At 37.9% G+C, this 21339-nt stretch overlaps 1 protein-coding gene across 2 annotated transcripts; it reads left to right on the forward strand.

The window, feature by feature from the left end:
* Positions 1-100: 100 nt before the first annotated feature.
* METTL4 (methyltransferase like 4) lies at positions 101-19547 on the forward strand. 2 transcript variants are annotated; one of them, XM_026842139.1, is made up of 9 exons: positions 101-968; positions 1738-1800; positions 5364-5730; positions 7934-8003; positions 9841-10015; positions 10229-10335; positions 10954-11042; positions 13552-13656; positions 18324-18416. In XM_026842139.1, the coding sequence occupies exons 1-8, from the start codon at positions 537-539 to the stop codon at positions 13611-13613; spliced, it is 1365 nt and encodes a 454-aa protein (XP_026697940.1). In that variant the 5' UTR covers positions 101-536; the 3' UTR covers positions 13614-13656; positions 18324-18416. The 2 variants fall into 2 exon arrangements, with proteins under 2 accessions (XP_026697940.1, XP_026697939.1); XM_026842138.1 differs by lacking the exon at positions 13552-13656 and having other exon boundaries at positions 18324-19547.
* The last annotated feature ends 1792 nt before the right edge of the window (positions 19548-21339 follow it).

Raw genomic sequence — 21339 nt, forward strand, 5'->3', positions numbered from 1 at the left:
AAAGTGTCAGAATAAGGAGAGCGCTGCGCCGTCAGGCTGCTCCTCCCGCCGAGGGGCGCTGGGGGACAGCCCCGGCAATAACCCGAGCTCCCAGGCCGGCGGGCGCGGACACGGGGGCCTGGCCTCTGCTGCCCCGTGCTTGTGTTACTGCTCCCGAGTGCTGTCATGAAAACTTGTGGTTTATGGAATTGCTGTGTCATAGCTCTTTTCTCTTAACTTGTCGAAAGAGTCATCTTAGAGTAAAGCTATGCTGCACAGAATTACAGAAACTTATTTAAAATTTGCTTATTATAAAAAAACTGAAACGGGTGAAACAAGTCATAATGGGGAAACCAGCTGAAGTCAGAAGTTTCTGTGGTATGCCTTGTGTGCATGTGGAAATGTCTGTCATGATAGGTGCCACTTTATTAAACAGTGATAATTTGGAGAAGTGAATTTAAAAAAAAAAAATTCCCACAGGAGTTTGCTTCAAGAAGTGCATATGATTACCAGCTACGGTTTCAGGGAATTGATTTTTCTTCCTGAGAAGAGGAGCTATGATGTCTGTGGTACATCGGCTGACAGCAGGGTGGCTCGTGGATCATCTCTCTTTCATCAACCAGTGTGGTTATGAGATCTGTGACTCCTTTGCATACCCTGGTGGTGTCACTCTCAATACTTCTGTCACAACTACTGGAGATGGTTATGCTACTTCTGACTCTGCTGCCACCTCCTCACTGAGAGATGATCCTATTCCTGGTTCTGGAGATGGAATAAAAACGGAAGGTAAACCAGCAAAACTGAGATATGTGTTTCGGGAGGAGTTCTTTGACATTTCTAAGCCCCATATAGCTGTAGCTCCTGAGGAGCAGCTGTGGAAGGGATGCCCTGAGGTGGGTCTCACAGAAATAAAGGTCAACAGTGATGGGGAGGAGCACCAAGAAGGAACCAAGAGTGGCATCGGGGATTCTGTTGCCAGTGCTAGGAAGGTATGTTCTTTGTAATACAGTAAACTACAGTAATGCCCTGGTAAATAATACACCACTAACATTGTCTTGCACGTTTTGGTTTCTTGAGGTTAGTAGGAGAGCAGGAACTTTTCCACAATAGATTTCAAGATGCATGGAAAATATAAACACTCATGAAAATATTCTTGTGTTCCTGATGTTAGTAATGTGTGTCTTGTGGCTCAAAAGCAGTGGGTTGCTCACAAAATCTTTTGATGTTGGTTGTGGTCAGGCACTTGAGCTGAAACTGTGGTAGCTGTCAAGATTGTTCAAACCAACAAGGGAAGGACAGTGTGAATTTACTTTTAATATGTAGATTCTTCATTACTGTTCTTTATGGATCAGAAAAAATGTTGAAAGTCTAAACCAACAAATGTGATTGTGAAGACGTAGTTAATTTTCTCCTGTTATTGGTAAACTGCACTTGTCAGCTGAACAGATGCCTTCTAGTATGGGCCCACAGGAGGCATGAACATAAACTGTGGCATGCAGTAGGTAACTTCAGATCCTAGTGCCATGAGTAACGTAACACAGCTTTAAGCCAGTGTACCTTGAGAATGCTTACAGCAGCCTAGGCATTTTGAGATCATCTTTTTGCTTATTAGGCTTGTAATACAAAGTGAAAGAGGTGGAAAGTTTCTTCTGCTTTTAAAAGAGTTAATTTGTGATTCAGGTATATTTGATTTTTTTTTTTTTCTTTCATCATGGAGTAATATGGATTTTTTTTTTTCATTGTTTGATCGTTCTGAAGAAACGTAAAAGGAAATGTGTATTCAACCAAGGTGAACTGGATGCTTTAGAATACCATTCAAAGGTAAGTCTGAACAAAAGTATATTTTACAAGTACATGGCACCTGACTTTAAGACATGGCTGCAAACAAGTTCTGTCCTTGTAGCATGTTCCACTAATGGGAAGGTGATCTCTCCAGTCCTTAAATGACAAAGTGTGTACTGAGAATGTCTTCTGTGTAGATATATGTGAAACAAACTAGATGTGGAACAGACATTTCGAAGAGCTGGAAGCTGTGTTCCCAAAATACCTTTTACTGTTATGGATAACTCAATGTTATATAGTGATGAGTTGAATATTAGTTGAACAGGAAGTGACTAATTTGAAATAAACAGTGTAACCTGTTCTAAAGATCAGCTCATCTTCACTGTATCAGGACACTGTACTGAAGTTATTCAAAGCTTCTTTGACCAAATGTGCTGCAAGATGTCTCCTTCTGCTAATTAGAGATAATTTTTCCCTCAAATATTTTACATTGTCTTACTAAAACATCATGAATGAGTTAGAATTCAAGTCTCTAGGCTCACATCAGTGATGTACTGGTGAAGTTACAACTGTATTACGCTGAAGCATCTTAGTAAATCCTAGGAATGTGATCTGTGGATGATGTTTGATGTATTCTTACTGCATTCCTAAATAGTGATGTGAACCTGAACTAGGATCTACACTTGCTTTCTTTCCTCTGACAAAGTTGTTAGTCATATTGGGATTTTGCTTAATTCTGTTTCTCTTGGACTATACTTAAATGACTAAACTTTTCTTTTACATGGCAACAGTTTTGTAGTAAACATGTACAGTTTGCTGTGATAGTGTAGAGGTCCTGTAATTATTGTTGTGAATAAGCTATGCACATGCAGAATCATCTTAAAGGAGAGAACTTTGAAGTTCAACATCAAACAGAGGTTTATGAGTATGGAAACCTTTGTTAAACTTATTCAGCAGTAGGAGTAAGGGAAGAAATGAAAAAGCTGGATGTCTTGGAGGTATGTGTAACTTCAAGTGATTTTTTTGTGAATATGTAAAACAAGACAAAGTTTTGAAAAATCTATGATCTCAGTGTTGTGGTTTAACCCCAGCCAGCAATTAAGCACCACGCAGCCACTAGCTTACTCCTTCCCCCCTCCCAGTGGGTTGGAAAGATGGGAAGGAGAATGGGGGGGAGAGAGCAGGGAAGTAAAACTCGTGGGATAATAACAGTTTAATAACCAAAATAAAATATAATAATAGTAATGAAAAGGAATATAACAAAAAGAGAAGAATAAAACCCAAGGAAAGACAAGTGATGCACAATGCAATTGCTTACCAGCTGCTGGCTGATGCCTGAGTAGCAACATGCCTCTCCCAGCCAACTCCCCCAGTTTATATTGTGTGTCATGTTCTATGGTACAGAATAGCCCTTTGGCTAGTCTGGGTCAGCTGTCCTGGCCATTCGTCCTCTCAGCTGCTTGTGCACCTGCTCACTGGCAGAGAATGGGAAACTGAAAAATCCTTGGCTTGGTATAAGTGCTACTTAATAACAACTAAAACATCAGGGTCTGTTATTATTCTCACACTAAATCCAAAACAGAACTGTACCAGCTACTGGGAAGAAAATTAATGGTATTCCAACTGAAACTAGGACACCCAGTTAGCCTCTGATACCATTCACAGATTAGAATGCATTATGTAATAGAATGGGCTGCATCAAGAGCAGTGTGGCCAGCACGTAGAGGGAGGTGATTCTCCCCCTCTGCTCTCGTGAGACACCACCCGAAGTTCTGTGTCCAGCTCTGGCGCCCCCGGTGCACGAAAGACATGGACTTGTTTGAGTGGGTCTAGAGTAGGGTCATGAAGATGATGAGGGGGCTGGAACACCTCCCTTATGAGGACAGGCTGAGAGAGTTGGGGTTGTTCAGCCTGGAGAAGGCTCCGGGGAGACCTTATAGCGGCCTTCCAGTACTTAAAGGGGGCTACAGGAAAGATGGGACTCTGTCAGGGAGTGTAGTGATAGGACAAAGGGTAATGGTTTTAAACTGAAAGAGAGTAGATTTAGATTAGATATCAGGAAGAAATTCTTTCCTATGAGGGTGGTGAGGCACTGGAACAGGTTGCCCAGAGAAGCTGTGGCTGCCCCCTCCCTGGCAGTGTTCAAGGCCAGGTTGGACGGGGCTTTGAGCAGCCTGGTCTGGTGGAAGGTGTCCCTGCCCATGGCAGGGGTGTTGGAAGGGACCTTAAAGATCATCTAGTTCCAACCCAAACCATGCTATGAATCTGTGATTTTACTGTGTTTGTAGCGTTAAGGGTTGTAGCTCTCTGCAAGTCAATTGAGATTATTTTGGCACTTATGCATATCTTCAGGATATGAATAAGAAACCCCCAAATTTACATCTGCCAGTGAAAGTAGGCGTTGAATCCACTTACGAATTTCGGTCGGAGTCAACAGGATAAGTACAAAACATGCTAAATTTCTTCAGAAGCCATTTGTTGAAACTACTCTTTAAATTGCTTGATAGTCAATAGGCTTTGTCCACCTGCAAATTAACACATGGGTGTAAGAAGAAAAGCCATATGCATTAATTCAGCTGTACAACTTGTAGCATTTCTAAAGATATATTTATTAACTCTTTTAAAGCGGTATGAACTTTTACTATCACAAGCCTAAGTGCTAAAACATTATGACCCCGTCCCCTCAGATAGATATAGATATAGATATAGATATATATAGAGATATATATATATATGTATGGTGGTGGTATTAAAGAAATTATTAAAAAAATTTTCCTCCTTCCCCCCATTAATTTGGAAGTTCTAATAAAGGGTATTTTGTGAAAACATCTTGTAAAGTTGAGGATTCCATAATCAGGAGCTTTAGAAACTATAATAAGTATTTGATACCTTTGATAAAGCCACGGTAACCGGCAATATTGCTATTCTAAATGAACAAAAATGCCTTATCGATAATTAAAACTCATAAAGGCGCAGTGATTTAGGAATAAACTAAGTCTCTAAATTTTGCAAAGGAAGGGTGCTGAAATGAATGAGAACATATATAGATCCAAGAATGTTGTCTTCCTAGACTCACTTGCAGATTGAGAGGTGTGTCACTTAGAAAAGTTGCAAAAGCAAATTCTAATAATTCAGTTTGATTTACTGATTGTACTTCTATATTACTTCTAAAATGCATAAACTATTGTTTTTTGAAGTGATTTAAAATGTGGAAAAATACTGATTTTTAGATCACAGTATACATCTCAAAAATATGTTTATGGGCACAGTAACTTGAAATTAGAATTTTAATTTATACTTCAAATTATTGCTTTGAAATTTGTAACAATAATACTCTACCTCTACTGTCTGTGAAATATTTTACTCAGTAGTCTCTGACTCTTTCTTCTTCTGGGCTTCTCATTATTGTAACTACCAGAAAAACAACAACAAAAGTTAGCATGGTGTTACGGTCATGCCCTTTTGAGTCAGTGATCTCAGTACTTGGCAAGGATCCTTCTCCTGCTCTGCAGATGAAAATGTTTTGATTTCAGTTGCATTCCTTGGTCAAGTAGATACTTCAAAGATAATTATTTTTCTCTTGTTTCTTTATAACCACACAGGTCAGAAAGCTCATTTGGGAAGGCACTTTGCATTTAGTCCAAGAAGGACTCAGAAGTGGTTTTCTCCACCGTGCTACTGCAGAACTCAGTTGCAGGAAGAATGTTATTCCTGGACTTGCTGGCTGTGGGTTGGCTGAATTGTGTGAAATGGCAAAGCAGTTTCCAGCTGTGAATGAAAGTGACCATCAAGCTGTACATGCGCTAGATGATGAAACCTCCATTCCAGAGCAGGACCTGCTTTCGTGCATTACAGAAAACAACTCAAACTGTGCAAAGATAGTTGTATTAATGGGGCAGAAGTACTTGGTGCCACCAAAAAGCAGTTTTCTTTTATCTGATATTTCATGTTTACAGCCCCTGCTGAACTGTAAGTATCTTTAGCATTAGAATTCACCACTTCTCTCCTGCCTGAGAAGGGCAGTTAATGTCAAGATGACTAAGGACTCAATGAACAGATTTTAGTATACAGCATCATACTGATAGGAAATGCTGCTGTGAGCTTGCAAAGTGTTATTTCTAACTTTGTGCAAGTAGGTGAGGGTTTTCGAATGAATCTTCAGTGGTTAGCAGCTCATGTCATGTGGGGATTGTTTTATCTCCTGGAGGCTCCTTTGAAAATCCCAGCTAGAATATGACAGTTTGTGAGCATGTTCTGAGCCACTGTTAGTATAGAAGTCATGTAAATGCATTAATTTTGGACTAGCTGTGCTGCTGGGTCCATATCCCACAGGATGAGGCTTTAACATAGATAAGGCCATGCTGCTGCTGGGGTGGTGTTCCTGCTGTCTTGGTTTTTAGATAGGTTAGAGCATGGGAGAGGGATGAGATTATTCACTTTAAAGCAAGGATTCCCTTACAGATTCATGTGGTTCAGCAGCAGGGTCTACTTAGATTGGCGTAAGCTGTTTGTGAAACCAACCCCAGTGTCCCCCAGAGAAGACAAGTTTGAGAGGCTGTTGCACCCAGCTGGAGGTAAACACCACTTTAACAAGACCATGAGCAGCAAACATGAGTTGACTTCTCAGCTGCTACATTTCACAGCTGAGAGTATTGGCTTGAGCCAAAATCAGTGACAGGGAAATGGTGGGATTTTAGAATGAATAACTGCTCTGTAAAAGTAAATAAGAAGTTATTCAAGCCAATATTTTCAGCATTAATGGGCCATGTAGAAAGCTTTAAACTGACAACATGTGGCAGTCTTCACTGTAGTTCATCATTCCATTGGCTTTATTTTGATCTTCATTATTATTATCATCATTATAATTATTAGCAACTAAGCTTCATCAGGCAGTCTTATAAGAAAGATGATGCCTGTGAGCAAGAGCTGGGGATAACTGCTCTACCCTCTAATCAGTAATTTAGGTCTGTTAGTTACATGTTTCCTCCCTTCTAATAAGCAACGTAGATGTTCACTATTTTTTTTTTAATTAAGAAGACATGCAGGAGGTGGAGTCTTATTATCCAAATAATAATTTTGTATCTGAAGTCAAGAATTTAGCTAGTTAGCTGTTTTCAGCTGTGTGACAGAAGGAAGATCACTATCACTGTACTATCACTATGCACAGCTGTGCATATAGCAAGTTTGGATTCTCCCAGAGGTCAGAGAGCAGTCAAAGAAATTTGAGAAGGTGCTTTTGAAGTAATGCCATGACTTCAGGATTTTTTGTTGTTGTTTTGGAGGAAGTCTACTGTCCATTTTAATTATTTTTCTTCTTCCTTTTCACCTGCCAAAAGAGAAGTATTTCTTGCTGGTCAGCCCACTGTTGGGATAACACCTCCAATGTTAATAAAGAAATAAGATGTAGAAAGCACATTTATGGACATTAAATATTAAGTTGTTCTTATTAGCTATTTTAAATAATTAGCATCAGACTCAATGAAGGAACAAATATGTTCTGTGGAAAAAATAAAATTGGCGAGTCCTGTTTTTTCATGGATGTGTTCTGTATCTTGTATCCTCCCAGTAAAGTAAACCCAGCTTCTCCCATGAAAATTCTTTCAGTTTTCTTCCTCTTGTCCATTACTTTCCATTTCACACACTGGGTCTAGCTCTCTGTCTCTCTTCACCTCCAGTAGTGCAAAACGCACTTTTCCAGGGCTGTTTTGGAGCAATGTGTGTCCCAATTGGCCTGCTGAAAGATCAAACAGGACAGGAATCTTGCATTCAGGGCTGCAGCCTTTCACTCAGCTGGGTGCATATAGTGTTAGGAAATTCGGAGAAATTTTCGCCTTTGAGACTTAAACTCTGCTATTTTTTTTCTGAAAGTCCCCAAGATGTTCAAAATTTTTTGGAGGGCTCTTACACAGATCACATAAACATCCTTTCCTTAGGTAATTAGCTGAAGAATCTTTGAAGTAAGTGATTACCTAAAATAAAACAAGTGTGCTAGAAGCCTTTTAACTTTTTATTTGGAAAGAGCAGAAGTAAGTTGTGGGTTTACTGCATAGTTGGTTGTTTAAATGTTGTCTGTATGTGGGTAGTTAAGCCTTTATCAGTTTTAACTAGTAGATTTATTTTAAAACTAATCTACTGAATTTTTTTTGTTGTTGTTTTTAAATTAACTTCCCAGACAAGAAAAAATATGATGTAATTGTGATTGATCCGCCATGGGAGAACAAGTCCGTTAAAAGGAGTAACAGGTAAATTTTATAGTAAAATAAACCAAACTTTGTCATCTTAGCTTACAAAAAGGTAATTAACATTTTAATATACTTATTCAATAGAAGACCACTATAACTGTGACAATGTAGCTTAAACTAGCAAATATTTTGGCACATGCCTACCTCCAAGTTTATGAAATGTCTCAGGGATTTCACTGAAATGTCATAGATACTTCGCATGCAAAATATTTGCAGGAGTAGATCTTAAATTTCCTAACTGGTGAGAGAATGTTAGTCCTTGACACTTAAGGAAAGCCTAGAGTCAGCTGTTTTGTAAGGCCCAGATCATGCAGGTATTACTTTGAAATTAATCGGGTTACTTCAGTGGACATAAAGCTGGATAAGTGTGTAAGTATTTCCAGGTCCTAGGTCCTATCCTAAGTTCTAGTTTCTTATTTTTTTTTTTTTAATTTGAGCTGTAGTTTGAACTTCACTTAATGGGTAGAAAAGAGAAAGTGATAATGTAGCAGTAAAATCCTCAAGTGCAATAGGTACTTTCTGAGGACTGTAGATTATGAAGTCATTAACTCAAAATTTTATGGGCTTCCTTCTCCACTGAGTAACATCAGGCTTATGCCAGTGGAGCTCTTTTGATTACCATGGAATTGCATCCATGTGAAAGAAGGGCACACAGGAAATACAGCCTTACAACTTTCTAGAATAATGTTTACTGTAGCTTTTGAAGATTGTTATGAGGACATAATTTGAAGATGCAGAGGCTGATTAGTAGGTTTTACTTTGAAAGCCCTACAGAAACCTCTAGAAACTAATTCAAGTTTTTTTTCTTAACTATGTAAGTTACTTAGAGGAAAACTGATGTTATTCACAACATGAATTAGCCAGCAAGACCCTCTCTCCCTTACAAATTAAAGTCAAAAGGTGGAAGAGCTGACGCTTCTATTAGCTATCTTGTTGACTGCTAGTCTTTGTTAAGCATTTCACGTCTGTATTGTGAATCTTGTTTTCTCTGGAAGGTCCGGGAGGTATTTTGGATTTTATCCTTGTTGCCTGTTTCTCACGTGTCACTGTTGTATTGCATAGGGATCCGAGGTACCCAGACGGTGGCTGTTGATTCCAGCAGGCAGTGTGCCAATGTTTTTGATGTTGCAATGTGTAGATTCCACAAATTGCAGCTTACTAATAGTGTAGAACAGCATAATGAGAAAAATAGTAGAACAGGACAGAATCTGGAAAGCATGCTGTATTCACCAGTGTAGCATACATTTAGCTCAAAAATGTGCAGAACTGTTCTGAAACCATGAATGGTAATTTAAAAATAGTTAATAACTTCTGCAAATAATTGGAGAAGTGATTACTCTTGTGTGACCTTTTAACTTGCCAGTCAAATTAGTGTTGCCCTTGCACTTGTAAATGACTCACTTGTCATTTTCATTCAGAAGAGGTATTGCTTATTAGGAAAAGTGAATAATGTTACATTGACTAAAGAGCTACTTTTCGCTAAACAGCTTTGTTCTGGTGTAAAGATGAAAGTATTGACTTACATATGATAGTTCTTAAATTAAACGTGGGATTTTAGTGTTATTCAGGATCAGAACTCATTATACTTTATTTGGGAGAAGAGTAGAAATACCTAGTTAAAGATTCTGCTCAGTAAAATTTGAGTACATACACGAATGATGTTGTCAGAATCCATCGGATTTGGCCACTGGGTGTCAGTCTTGATCCATTCTTATGACTTGCCAGGAGATAAGTCTTGCAATGTCTTGGCTGTGTAATATCTATACCCATTTGTGGTGTTTTGCAATTTTTATATTTGGTATATGCTAACTTGCTTTCTCACTCTATTGGCATATAGATACAGCTACTTGTCTTCATGGCAAATCAAGCAGATTCCTGTATCAGCACTAGCTGCTCCGAATTGTCTTGTAGTCACGTGGGTGACTAATAGACAGAAGCACATACGTTTTGTTAAGGATGAACTTTATCCTCATTGGTCTGTTAAAACACTTGCTGAGTGGCACTGGGTAAAAGTAAGTTCTCCATTTGTTTTGTTGCTTTCTTGGAGACTGAGAGGACTCGCACTATGACACTTCATATTTTTATAATTTGTATTTTTACTACCGTGTGCTTTTATATTTGAAAGGTATGGTATCATCAGTAACTTCCTTTTTATTAAAGAAAACGTCTTGAAAAAATTGGATATGAAAATCTTCCACTGTGTATTTTTAACTGCTTTGTGTCAGATTACTAGAGCTGGAGAATTTGTATTGCCTTTGGATTCTTTACACAAAAAGCCCTATGAAGTTCTTGTATTGGGGAGAGTTCAAGGAGACATAAAGGAAGCCTTAAGGTATGCCAGGATATTTATGGTCTTTATCGTCTTTTTTGAGGCTGCTAGGATTCTTTCTGTATATATCACTTGTTCATAATACCATATAATGTCCCAGAATCTTCTCTTGGCATCATCTTTTGTCTGATTGTGGACCTAAAAATAGCCTTATTTGCTTTGCGATAAGGGAGTGCTTTAGTGAGATTAAAGGACGGAAACATTTGTCTGTTCTTTATATCTGTCTGTGCTGGGGGACTGGCACGTATAAAAGCTTCATGGACAGGGTTTCCTTTGCTGACAGGTTCTCTTGGACCATGAGTCCTTGGCACAGGCTGATGCCATTTTGGGGATGCTGGTGTTTTTCTACACAGGGAAACATACAGGACTACGTTGTTTGTCCTCCATGGCTTCGTATGGCTATTGTTAACCACGTTTTGTCTAAAGCCTCTGATTTCATAAACTGCCCTTTTATATATTACAGCTGAGCAACATTTAACTTCCCTTAGACTTACCTAAAGTTTGACTGTGAATGAACATTCAGTGTGTTAGCTCCCAATGGAAGTAGCTCTGAGCGCTGCAGCATCGCATTTGGTGGTCTTCATTCTCATACTTCTTTTCTTGTTCTGGTTTATACAACAGGAAATCTGAAGATGTGTTTCCAATTCCAGATCATAAGTTAATTGTCAGCATACCCTGCAGTCTGCATTCACATAAACCCCCTCTTACGGGTACGTTTTGTTTTGTTGCATAATGTTTCTGTAGGATGTTGGACTTGGATGTCTGAAATGATGTCCCTAGGATAAGATACCGTTATATATGAAATGCCTTAATTTCCCATATGCCAAGCAGTTTTGTTCAACAGCACTTGTGGTTCCTCAACAGTTCTAAAAATGTTGTCAGGTACTGAAGTCTTGGTCTCTAAAAATGAATATGGAAAGTAGAACTTCAAGCATTATTGTGTGAGTATTTCGGATAGACATATAAAAAAACCTTGCATTTTTAAAATTTGTTTTTTAAGTACTGCAGGAACAGTTTACAGATACTGTATGTATGAAGTTATGCCAAATGACATAAAGTACCTTGTGGTGGGTGGGGGTGAAACTTTGGGAATATATAAAATAGGATATCTTCTGTGTAGTTAACAAAAGCAGAAACCACTTTCTTTGTTAATGTCATCCTGAAAGAAATGGTTTTATTTCTACGTGAGTTGCTTATATACTTGCAGTACAGTTGTGCCTTTAAATCCGACAACTTAATTATTTAAAAACTGTTAAGAATAGGCAACAAATAAGACATGCCCTGCTTCTTTCTGAGGAGCTGTATTTAATTTACTGAAATTGATGCAGTAACTCTAGCCAGCCAGTTAGCATGGGTATGAATTCAACTTTTCAGAGTTTAGTCCAAAGGATGTGAAGATTTCTGTGTGATACGTTATCTTTTCCACATTATTCTGGAACACTCTTACTTTGACTAATTTCAATAGAAAGCTGTACCTTTCATCATTACAGCACCTGAGTGCCTTACAATGACATGGTAAGAAATGTATTTAATACCTTTCACAAAAATGGTTTAATCTTCCACTAAGGAAAAACTCATGATGAATCTGCAGATATTCTAGTTCCATGTGATGCTATATAATCACATCAGAAAAGGCAGGTAGAAGAAATGCGTAATGCTGTTGGGAGAGAAGAGGCATGACAGTTTGCTTCACTGATGTACTTTCCTTTTTCTGCTCCCAAGGAATAGAACAACTTCTGTTAGGAAGCTCATCTTGACAGTTGTTCACATTCAAGGAGGCTCTAAAATCTGTATTTTGGGCTTATATTTATTAAATTAACATACATATATATACCCATTCAAAAACTAGTAGATGACCCATACTTTGGTTAACGAAAAATAATAAAAAAGGGCAATTCTGGGAGGATCTTTTTGCAGTTCTGAAGCCACATCTTTAAGAATTAGGGCAGGAGGAGGTATGTGTGTTGATTTAAACTAATGAATGGTAGGGTAGTGATTTGTGAGGCAGCTACCTAGGGCCTCTTCAGAAAACCAATACTTAGTAGCACATTTGGACACAAACAGGAAACTTGTGAGGCATCCAAGGGTGCAAAACAGCAGTTTGTATGTGTTATAGAGAATTCTAGTGTCTGAATGGTCTCAGAACAATTATTTTGTAGGGCAGAATCTAGAAACCATATTGCAGAATCCTTTATAAATGATGATGCTGAATGGGTTTTGAAAGAAATAATTCATGCTAATTTATGTATTTCTTCAGTTTTTACTTGAATGCCAAGATTTCATACCATTGTGCAGCATTTGTGTTTCTATTTGAAAAATGAATTTACTGTGGATCAATGTCCATGATTTACAAGGTTTTTATAAAAATCCACATGTATCCTACAGTTTTGGCAGCTCCATTCAGAATATGGTTATGGAATGAAAAGGTAGATTATAAGACAAAAGCTAATTGCTGATGCCTTGACTTCAGTGTTGTAAAAGGGTATTACTTTCATGACTGGATAATTTTCTCAAGTGGTCAGCAGAGAGCAGCTGAGCTACATCCTTGAGGGGTTCCGAAAAAATTTGATCAGAAGCAGAGATTTGGCAGTGGAGGAGAAGGACACCTGAGTCACACGCATTCTTTATGCTTTGTTTAAGTAGTAGCAAAGCCAAAAATATTAGTATTTACTGATGCTGTCTGGCACTTTCTTATTACTACTATAAAGGTTGTATGATGGTACATATGTTGCTCCTTAATGACTGATGATAACAGTTTATCTCTCTGGGGGAAGAGAAACATGTAAATTAAAGTAAGCCATCAAAAAGAGATGTTTTGAGTTCCTACAGTGCATTTAACCATGAAATTGCAACTGTAGGGGTTTTTGGTGATGCATGTGCTGTGTTCAATGCTTAGAGCTTTAATATGTCATTCTAAATGTACTTAAGCTTCTTTATGCAAATGTGTTAAAATTAAATTTTATTACTCCTGGTTTTGGTTCAAAATAACAGCAGGTTTTCTTCCTAATTCAATTCAATGTTGCTCTTAGAAGACACAGAAGGTGTTCTGTTACACAGATGATGTGAAGTAATATGGAACTTCAAATACCTTTTTTCCTTTTCCTGTTTTATAGATTCTTCTTGTTATAGCCATTTCTGCTCCAGTTTTTAAGTATGTACATTTATTGTTAGAAGGACTATGCCTAAAAACATTGGAATTAATTCTTGGCTATGTTCTAGCCTTTGCATATCTTCAGCAGAATAGTGCAATGGGAAATCTTTGGAACTCCCTCCTCCTGTAGCAACCCTGGTTTGTTAGGCCATGTTATAAAAGTGTTCTTGGAAGTAAAAGAAGTAAATGTCTTTTGTTTTCTTATGTACCTTGTGAGCCCTTACTGTTAGACTAATTGATAAGTGGATTAACGTTTAGGTCTAGCTGGAAGCTCAGGGAAGATGCAGAGATGTAAAGCCATCTTTGTGCTGAGTTTCAGATCTTCTGGTCCTACTCTGTTCAGAGATTAGACAAACTGGGCAACAAAGACATCTACGTTGCAAATTCTTTTAAAATGTTACTATTAAATGAGTACACTCATGCTTTGTGTGGCTCACAAATCAGACAGTAAAAAGCTGACAGTCATTTTTGCTTTATGTATCCAAATTGCTATACAGAACTTTCTACCCAGGTAATGGATGTTCAAAAGATAAGACAAAGCTGTTGCTTTTTTCAAAAAGGATTCTTTCTTTTGCTTATTCAAGCATTTTTAGCAGTATGCATCTTCAATACTGTCCCAATCCAATGTTGAGGGAGGTTTTGATATGATCCCAAGAGCAAGATTAAGATACAAATGAGGTCAAATGCCGTATACCCAAAACAGGTTTTTATTATTAAAGAAGTGAAGAGGGGTAGCAATAGGAAAGAATGGAAGGAAAAGACAGAAATAAAGCAAGGATGCAAGATAGGGAGAATACTCACCACCATGGATCCAGCGGCGTCCTGTTGGTCCTCAGTCTTCAGTTCTTTGGTGGTGGGTGCATGCTGAGCAAAATTTTCTGCTGCCTTTAAGTTCATCGTATCCATTGATAAGCACATCTGCTCACCGTTAGTTGTTTTTTTTTTTCTCTGGTCCCATAGGTTTTGTTTCATCTGGCTTTAGGGCAGGAAGGTTTGCCTCTTGTCAGTTCATTAGCAATGCATGCGTGGGGTCTGGCCTACACAATGGAGCCTCGAAGGGCTACAGGATGGGGCAGCTCAGTACACTTCTGCCCTCTTGAGGCTTGTCTAAAGAGTCCGGACAATGCAACCGCAAAGTGGGGAGGGTGCATCCTTCAATACACTCCGGCTTGTCTGGGAGACACTCCCCAGACCAACTCACAGGCCACAGCAGCTTCTCTTTGGAGGTTTGCACAGACACGATCAAGCTTTGAGACAGTCATATGACATTTCAGTCTCTCACAAATACATCTTTGGGATTAAGAGTAGGCAGGTATGGCAGGTATCCTGCCTGACAGCCAGATCATGCTTCAGAAGGACATGGGTTTTCTGGAAGACCAGTGTTATATCTACAAGCCGGCTTTATGCTGGCTTTGTGTGTCCTAGGGCATTAGATGCCCGAATGTAGATGCCCGAGTTGCTGTCATAGTGTTTATGACACCTGCAAGTGATTAAAAAAATAATCTATTTATTGTCTAAGCTCTTTATTGTTAGTGTTATCTGTAAGTGGATAGAAGCAATTGTTTGGTTTTTTTTTTTTTTTTAAATCTATTCCTATGGTAGAAAAAGTTAATCTTTCTACTGATCTAGATTCTCTAACCTATTTTCAGAGGAAAAAACTCCAGAGTTTGCTTAAGGGCTGCAAGTCAGTGTTATCTGTGTTAAGATAGCCCCTTCTGGTGATATAAAAGCCTAACAAAGGAGCTGTAATTTGTAAATTTAACACTGACTTTTCCTATTTTAAGGAAACCAGTGTAAGGAGATTTTATGCCAACAAAATGCAGCCACGTTATTACTCTCTTGATATGGTGATTTCCATTGCAGAGCAAGTTACTGCCTGATGTGATTATGTAAATACCTACAACCTAGCAATGAAAAATCATGTGATCTTGAACTATATGTAATCTGTCTCTGTTTTTTAAAAAAGATCCTTTCTCTGGCAGCAGGAGAGGGGGAGATCCTGGGAATTCCTTTTTAAATTCTATAACCAAATTGATCGAAAGAGTGCCAGAAGCTTCTTGCTTCTGCTGAACTGACCTGGTTTTGGCTACCTCTTTTTTACTTTCTGGTGAACCAATCTTTGAGGTTGGTTGAATCTCCTAGGTGTGATTTTAAAATTTGTTCTCTTAGGCATGGAAGTTTATGGTGCTTAGTAAAACTGCTTTTGATTACTGGACTTAGCGCTGTGATGATATTTTTAATCTATACATTTTAAGCACAAATGTCAACATTACTAATGTGCTCTTAATGATATTTTTTCACCTAAATAATTGTTTCCTCTACTTAAAAGCCTATATAAAGCATAAAATTGTTATATTTTGGTTTTATATGAAGGGGGGAAAAAAATCACATAAAGCCTGACTCTGCAGTAAACTCTGCATGATCTTATGCCCATTAAGGTTAGAAAGACATCCCTACAGATGTCAGGATCTTCTCACAGAGAGCTTATTGAAAGCTTTGGAACTTTGCTTTCCACAGTCTCTCCCTTCTCTTATGTGGAAAAAGTGCAACCTCCTACAACATGGGCTTTCTTTGATGATCAAGAGCATAGATTTTTGGAAGACCTTTGTTAAAGTCATACAATCATAGAATAGTTTGGGTTGGAAGGGACCTTTTAAAAGTCATCTAGTCCAACCCCCCAGCTATGAGCAGGGACATCTTCAGCTAGATCAGGTTGCTCAGAGCCCCATCCAGCCAGACCTTGAATGTTTCCAGGGCTGGAGCATCTACCACCTCTCTGGGCACAACCTGTTCCAGTGTTTCACAACCGTCATAAAAATTTTCTTCCTTATATTTAGTCTGAATCTACTCTCTTTTAGTTTAAAACCATTATCCCTTGTCCTATTGTAACAGCCCTTCTAAAAAGTCTCTCCCATCTTTCCTGTTGGCCCACTTTAAAGTACTGAAAGGCTGCTATAAGGTATCCCCAGAGCCTTCTCCAGGCTGAACAACCACAACTCTCTTAGCCTGTCCTCATAGGAGAGGTGCTCCGGCCCTCTGATCATGGAAGCAAATTGTGCACAAGAAATCCTTAACTAAATAGAGCATGGAAAAGGAACAATAAATTTTACCACATTTTTTTTTAATATGGTACATTAGCAAAATGGTCTAAAAGCGGCTACTCATAAGTGGTGTCTAATTAGATGAACTCCTGTGACACCAAACAGTGACGTTCAGTACATCAGGTTTTCTGACAGAATGTACATTTTCCTCTAAACCTCCCAGATTCTTCTCTGTAAATGTTAGATTTGTTTAAACATTTTATCTTGTCTTTAAAAGAAGCAGGTTTTTAGAATAAGATTTCTGCTGGTAGCAGTATTTTTTAGATTAAAAACTGCCTAAATGATAACCCATCTGAGACATTCATTTGACATTTGTTAAAGATTGGGGGAAGGAGAATAGATTTATATGCCATGCCAAAGTACAAGAAAGTCTGGAAACACTCATTACAAAATATTTATGGAAAAGGTTTGAAGGCATTGAAACTTGGGAAAAGGTGATCATGTAGGTAGGAAATGCATCTGGGGTTGGTAACACTCACTAGAAAATTAAGTGGATGCTCATCTTTCTGCAACAGGAGCAATCCATGACAAGATCAGCTGGGGTCTCTCACAGGGAATCTGTGACTGGCAAACTTGATGCAAAAAGTCAGAACTTAGATTGCACCAAAAAAAAAAGCATTCCCTCTCATACTGTGATGTATGTGGATTGGATGTGTTTTTGCTTTCTGCAGTGACCGTAACTGAAGAGACTGAGTAAAGCAACATAATGTTGGATATATGAGCTGTATTTTTAAGCTGCAGAAATTAAGAAACCACTGGGAGATCTGATCAAAAATGGCCAAGCTATCCTTTGGAAAAGAAAATGGTTTTATAGTTTGTATTTCGTTTGTCCTCAGTAACAAAAATAAAAACTTAATAGCTATCTTTGTAGCTATTTCCTGAAACTTAGTTAAGGATTTGACTCAGCCACAAACTAAATGGCTCTGTATGACATGTAACATGTTTAACAGTAAACTGTCTGCAATAATAATTTCCAGGTGAAGTGCAAAATCTTTTTCTATCACTCCAAGAACACCAGTCATAATTGGTGACACAATTGATGTTGACGACAGGCATCTATTTATTTGGATTTAAGCAGTAAAAATGCCCAACTGTAGAAGAAGTTTGAGATTTATGTTACTGAATGAAAGAACACAGTTCTATAAATATTTCTTCAGTTGCCAAGTTGATGTTGGGGGAAAAAGTAGTCCCAGCATTTTTATAGCCCTTTTAGTGCTATGCTTATTTAACTGGTGTTTCTTATTTTACCTTTTAACAGTTGTAATCAAAAAAATGCTTTTATCCCCTTTAAGATGCAGAGGAAAAGAGTGTGATCTTAATTAAGGAAAGGTTTTATTTATTTATTTTTAGAAACGTTGCCCCTGTGTTATAGGAGCCAAGTGAGTCCTTAGGAGGTGTTTGTTGATATTAGTGAAAAATTCAGAACTCATCTATGTAGAGGCTGAAATAAATCTTCATTCCCTTTCTCTAAATGAAAACCAATAAATCAAGGCTATTGAAGGCCTTGGGAGTATTGTTCAGAATCTCAAGGGCACTTATTTAAAATGACTTTCTCGCTATAAATAGTCCAGCTGTTTGATGAAACCTCTGAAACACTGTTTTTAATGAAACATTCAGTTCTTCATCCACTAGCAGCACAGGAGAGGTTTTAGTTGTTTACTGTTATTTGTACCTTTGTCACTGTTACCTTCTTTTTGTACCTTTGTCACTGTTTTCTTCTTTTTTTTTCTTTTGCACAGCGGTTCTGGCAGAGTTTATAAAGCCGGATGTAGAATGCTTGGAGTTGTTTGCTCGCAACCTACAGCCTGGGTGGACCAGCTGGGGAAACGAGGTTTTGAAGTTTCAGCATGTTGATTATTTTACTCTTCTGCAGAATGAGAACTGAGTTGGGTCTTATAGCTTAATTCTGAAATTCTGCACCTTCCCAGCAGGCTTTCAAACTTGCATTTATTACTAATGATGCACTCAGAAGGTACCAACTGCACTTCAGTTAAGATTCTTGAAGTGTAAGGATATCTGTTTAATGGTATCTCCATTTGTATGAGCTGATCTATTTTGATGATGTTGAGATATTTAAATACTGATGTTAGAGTGTAAGTCCATCTCTGTTTTTTTCAAACATCAAGAAAAGAGATATTTTAAAGTATTCTCAGTGCAGCTATCAAATCTGAGCATCATAAGTGCTAGTGTTGCACTTGTATTGTTTTTAAAGAATGACTGTATTATTTTTTCAGAGTAGCAATGGCAGTAAACAGTTCTGAGTTACATGTTTCCTTAAAGAAGACTGTTTTTTACAAAACAGTGGATTTTGAACTAAAATAATTAGGAAGGTAGTATATCCTCCTACATGTTCATATCTGTCTGTCTACCTCAGAGGAAATAAAAGGAGCAGTGCTTGTGTTAATTGGGAATTGAATTGCTGACTGACCACATTCTATGTAAAATTACACTTTTAAAACAGACATTAATTCCGTCTTTCTGTATATGCATTGTAAATGATCAGTCTCAACATCTTACAAATTCTGCATATGACGCTGTTAAATTTAACTGAGACTTTAACAGATTATAAGTATTTTAAAAATTCTCTTTCCTTATGTTCTTGGAACATTAAAAAGCCATGCCAGTGAGATGTGTTTTTCAGCTAGCAAAAGAATTATTTCTTTATTTTTTTTTAAATGAGAATGGTACACTTTATATGTCCTTTGTTGCCCTTAGATTTGCTTTGTAAAATAAAAAAATGAGACTTAATGAAGCCTCTGCCACTTACTCATTTGCAGCAGTAGAGGCAGAGCTGCTGGACAAGCTGATTTTCCTGATGGCAAGCTTCTGAGTTCTGTTTATAATGAAGAGCAAAATGCATTGCATACTTGCTTTACATCATTTTCTTTTTTTGTAGTCTGATGAGCCGTGAAGGTTTTTAAATTCAACTTTAAATGTTAGAAGATTATTTATTAATAATTTTGTAATAAAAATTAAAATAAAATCTTGTCAGTGTCTTTTTATTTGCAGACGCAGTCTCTATATTACTGTTCAATTTCATGTTTTGCCTATTGGAGCAGTGGAGTTAACAAAACAACGAAAACGCTTTTTTCTTCTTTTTTTTTTTTTCTTCCCACTAACAGTTAAACAGTTAAACATGTAACAGTGAAAGTAGTTACCAGACAGAACATTTCTTGCTGCATGATTTTATTTAGCCTACATTTTAAACTTCCAGTACATAAGCAACCTTACCTATAACTATAAGAGATAAGAAGGCTCTTTATTTGCTTTCAGTTTTACAAGATATTCCCTGCTTTGAGCTTCTGAGTTCCCAGGCAGAATTCCCCTGCCCTCTCAAGATGGACTCATCCAGTGCTAAATGAGACTCGAGTATGGAATAAATCATAACTGCTGCAGATATCTTGTTTTCCCTTTGTACTCTGTTTTATAAACAGCACAAGAAATTATGATATTGTCTGTTCCACATCCGCTGCTATGAATGGCTCTAGATTATCTTTTAATTGCAAATAAAAGAAAGGGATGAACAATCTTAGGGATCAGGAAACCACCTTTCTCTTCCTTTGAGCAAGCAGCAGAACCCTTCTAAAGGAATGGCCTTCTTCAAACTGTTTAAGAATTGATGACCTATTTAATCTGTCTTTTCTCTGGAGTCCCTTTGCGTGTCACAGCCTTCTAGCCTTTCCTCTGGTTCCTGAGCTGCCGTACTCAGAAGCTGTGCAGCTAATTTCAGGAGCTGGGAATCCAGCCTCCTGCGCATGGTTTGTACGTAGAGGGCATGTGCAGGCAGGCTGTAAGCTTCTCAGATTGGAAATCAAAAGTTGGAAATTGGAGTCTAAATAATACCTGATCCTGTCATAAATAGTTTCAAAATCGTGCTTCAGACAGCTGTGCTCAGGCTACGAAGATAACCTTGTGAATGTGACAGAAGTGGTGTTCTACATCTGCAGCCAAGCTGAAACTATTGGGTTTTCTCAGGAGGAGGGTCAATATATCTCTGTCGCTAACTCTGAAATCTCATGGTGATATTAGCAGTTAATAGTTTCAGGCTCATCTTTTAAACATAATTATTGGCCTGTTATGCTTAATTCATAATTTAAATAGCCTCTTACACTTTTCTAGCTGTCCAAAACCCCACCTGTCCCCAACCAGCCATCAGATCTTTCAGTGTCAGATGATTCCTCTGAGGCAGAATCTGAAGCGTACTGAAAAATCAGTGACGAGTGAAGCCAGCTAATATAAAAGGACAATTTAAGACCCAGTTTCCTTTTATTAAAAAAAATATTGTCTGTATCAATTGCTCTGTAATACTTTTGGTGGGAAGATGCCCTCTGTTGTGCCCAGTCACGCATATAAATGAAAACCTGCTCTGAAGAGTTTACGAAGTTGGTAAGATATGAAAGAACAAGGGAGGTGATAAAGATGGAAGAATACAAGATAGTAATGAGATGTTGAGGTGAATGTGGTAGGTAGCAGCACAAGTATTATGCACATCTTTAGTGTTCCTAAGAAACAATAGGCTTTCACTCCCCCCATTTTAAAAGAGATTTTCTGCTTTTTTATTTTGGTATGTTAAAATTCACACATTCCAAGGAAAAATAGGTGGTGTATTTTACTAACAACATTGACAAAAGAGACCTTTTCTTCTAAATTCTTTTTGTGGCAGTTTGGTAAAGTGAGAACTGTGATTGCTCAAGAATTTTTAGAAAGTACTTTATTTGGTATGTCTGCTGTTATTTTAGCAGGACAAGGATAAAA

Source organism: Athene cunicularia (assembly GCF_003259725.1).
Source record: "Athene cunicularia isolate RWA chromosome 2 unlocalized genomic scaffold, athCun1 chr2_part1, whole genome shotgun sequence".
Taxonomy (NCBI): domain Eukaryota; kingdom Metazoa; phylum Chordata; class Aves; order Strigiformes; family Strigidae; genus Athene; species Athene cunicularia.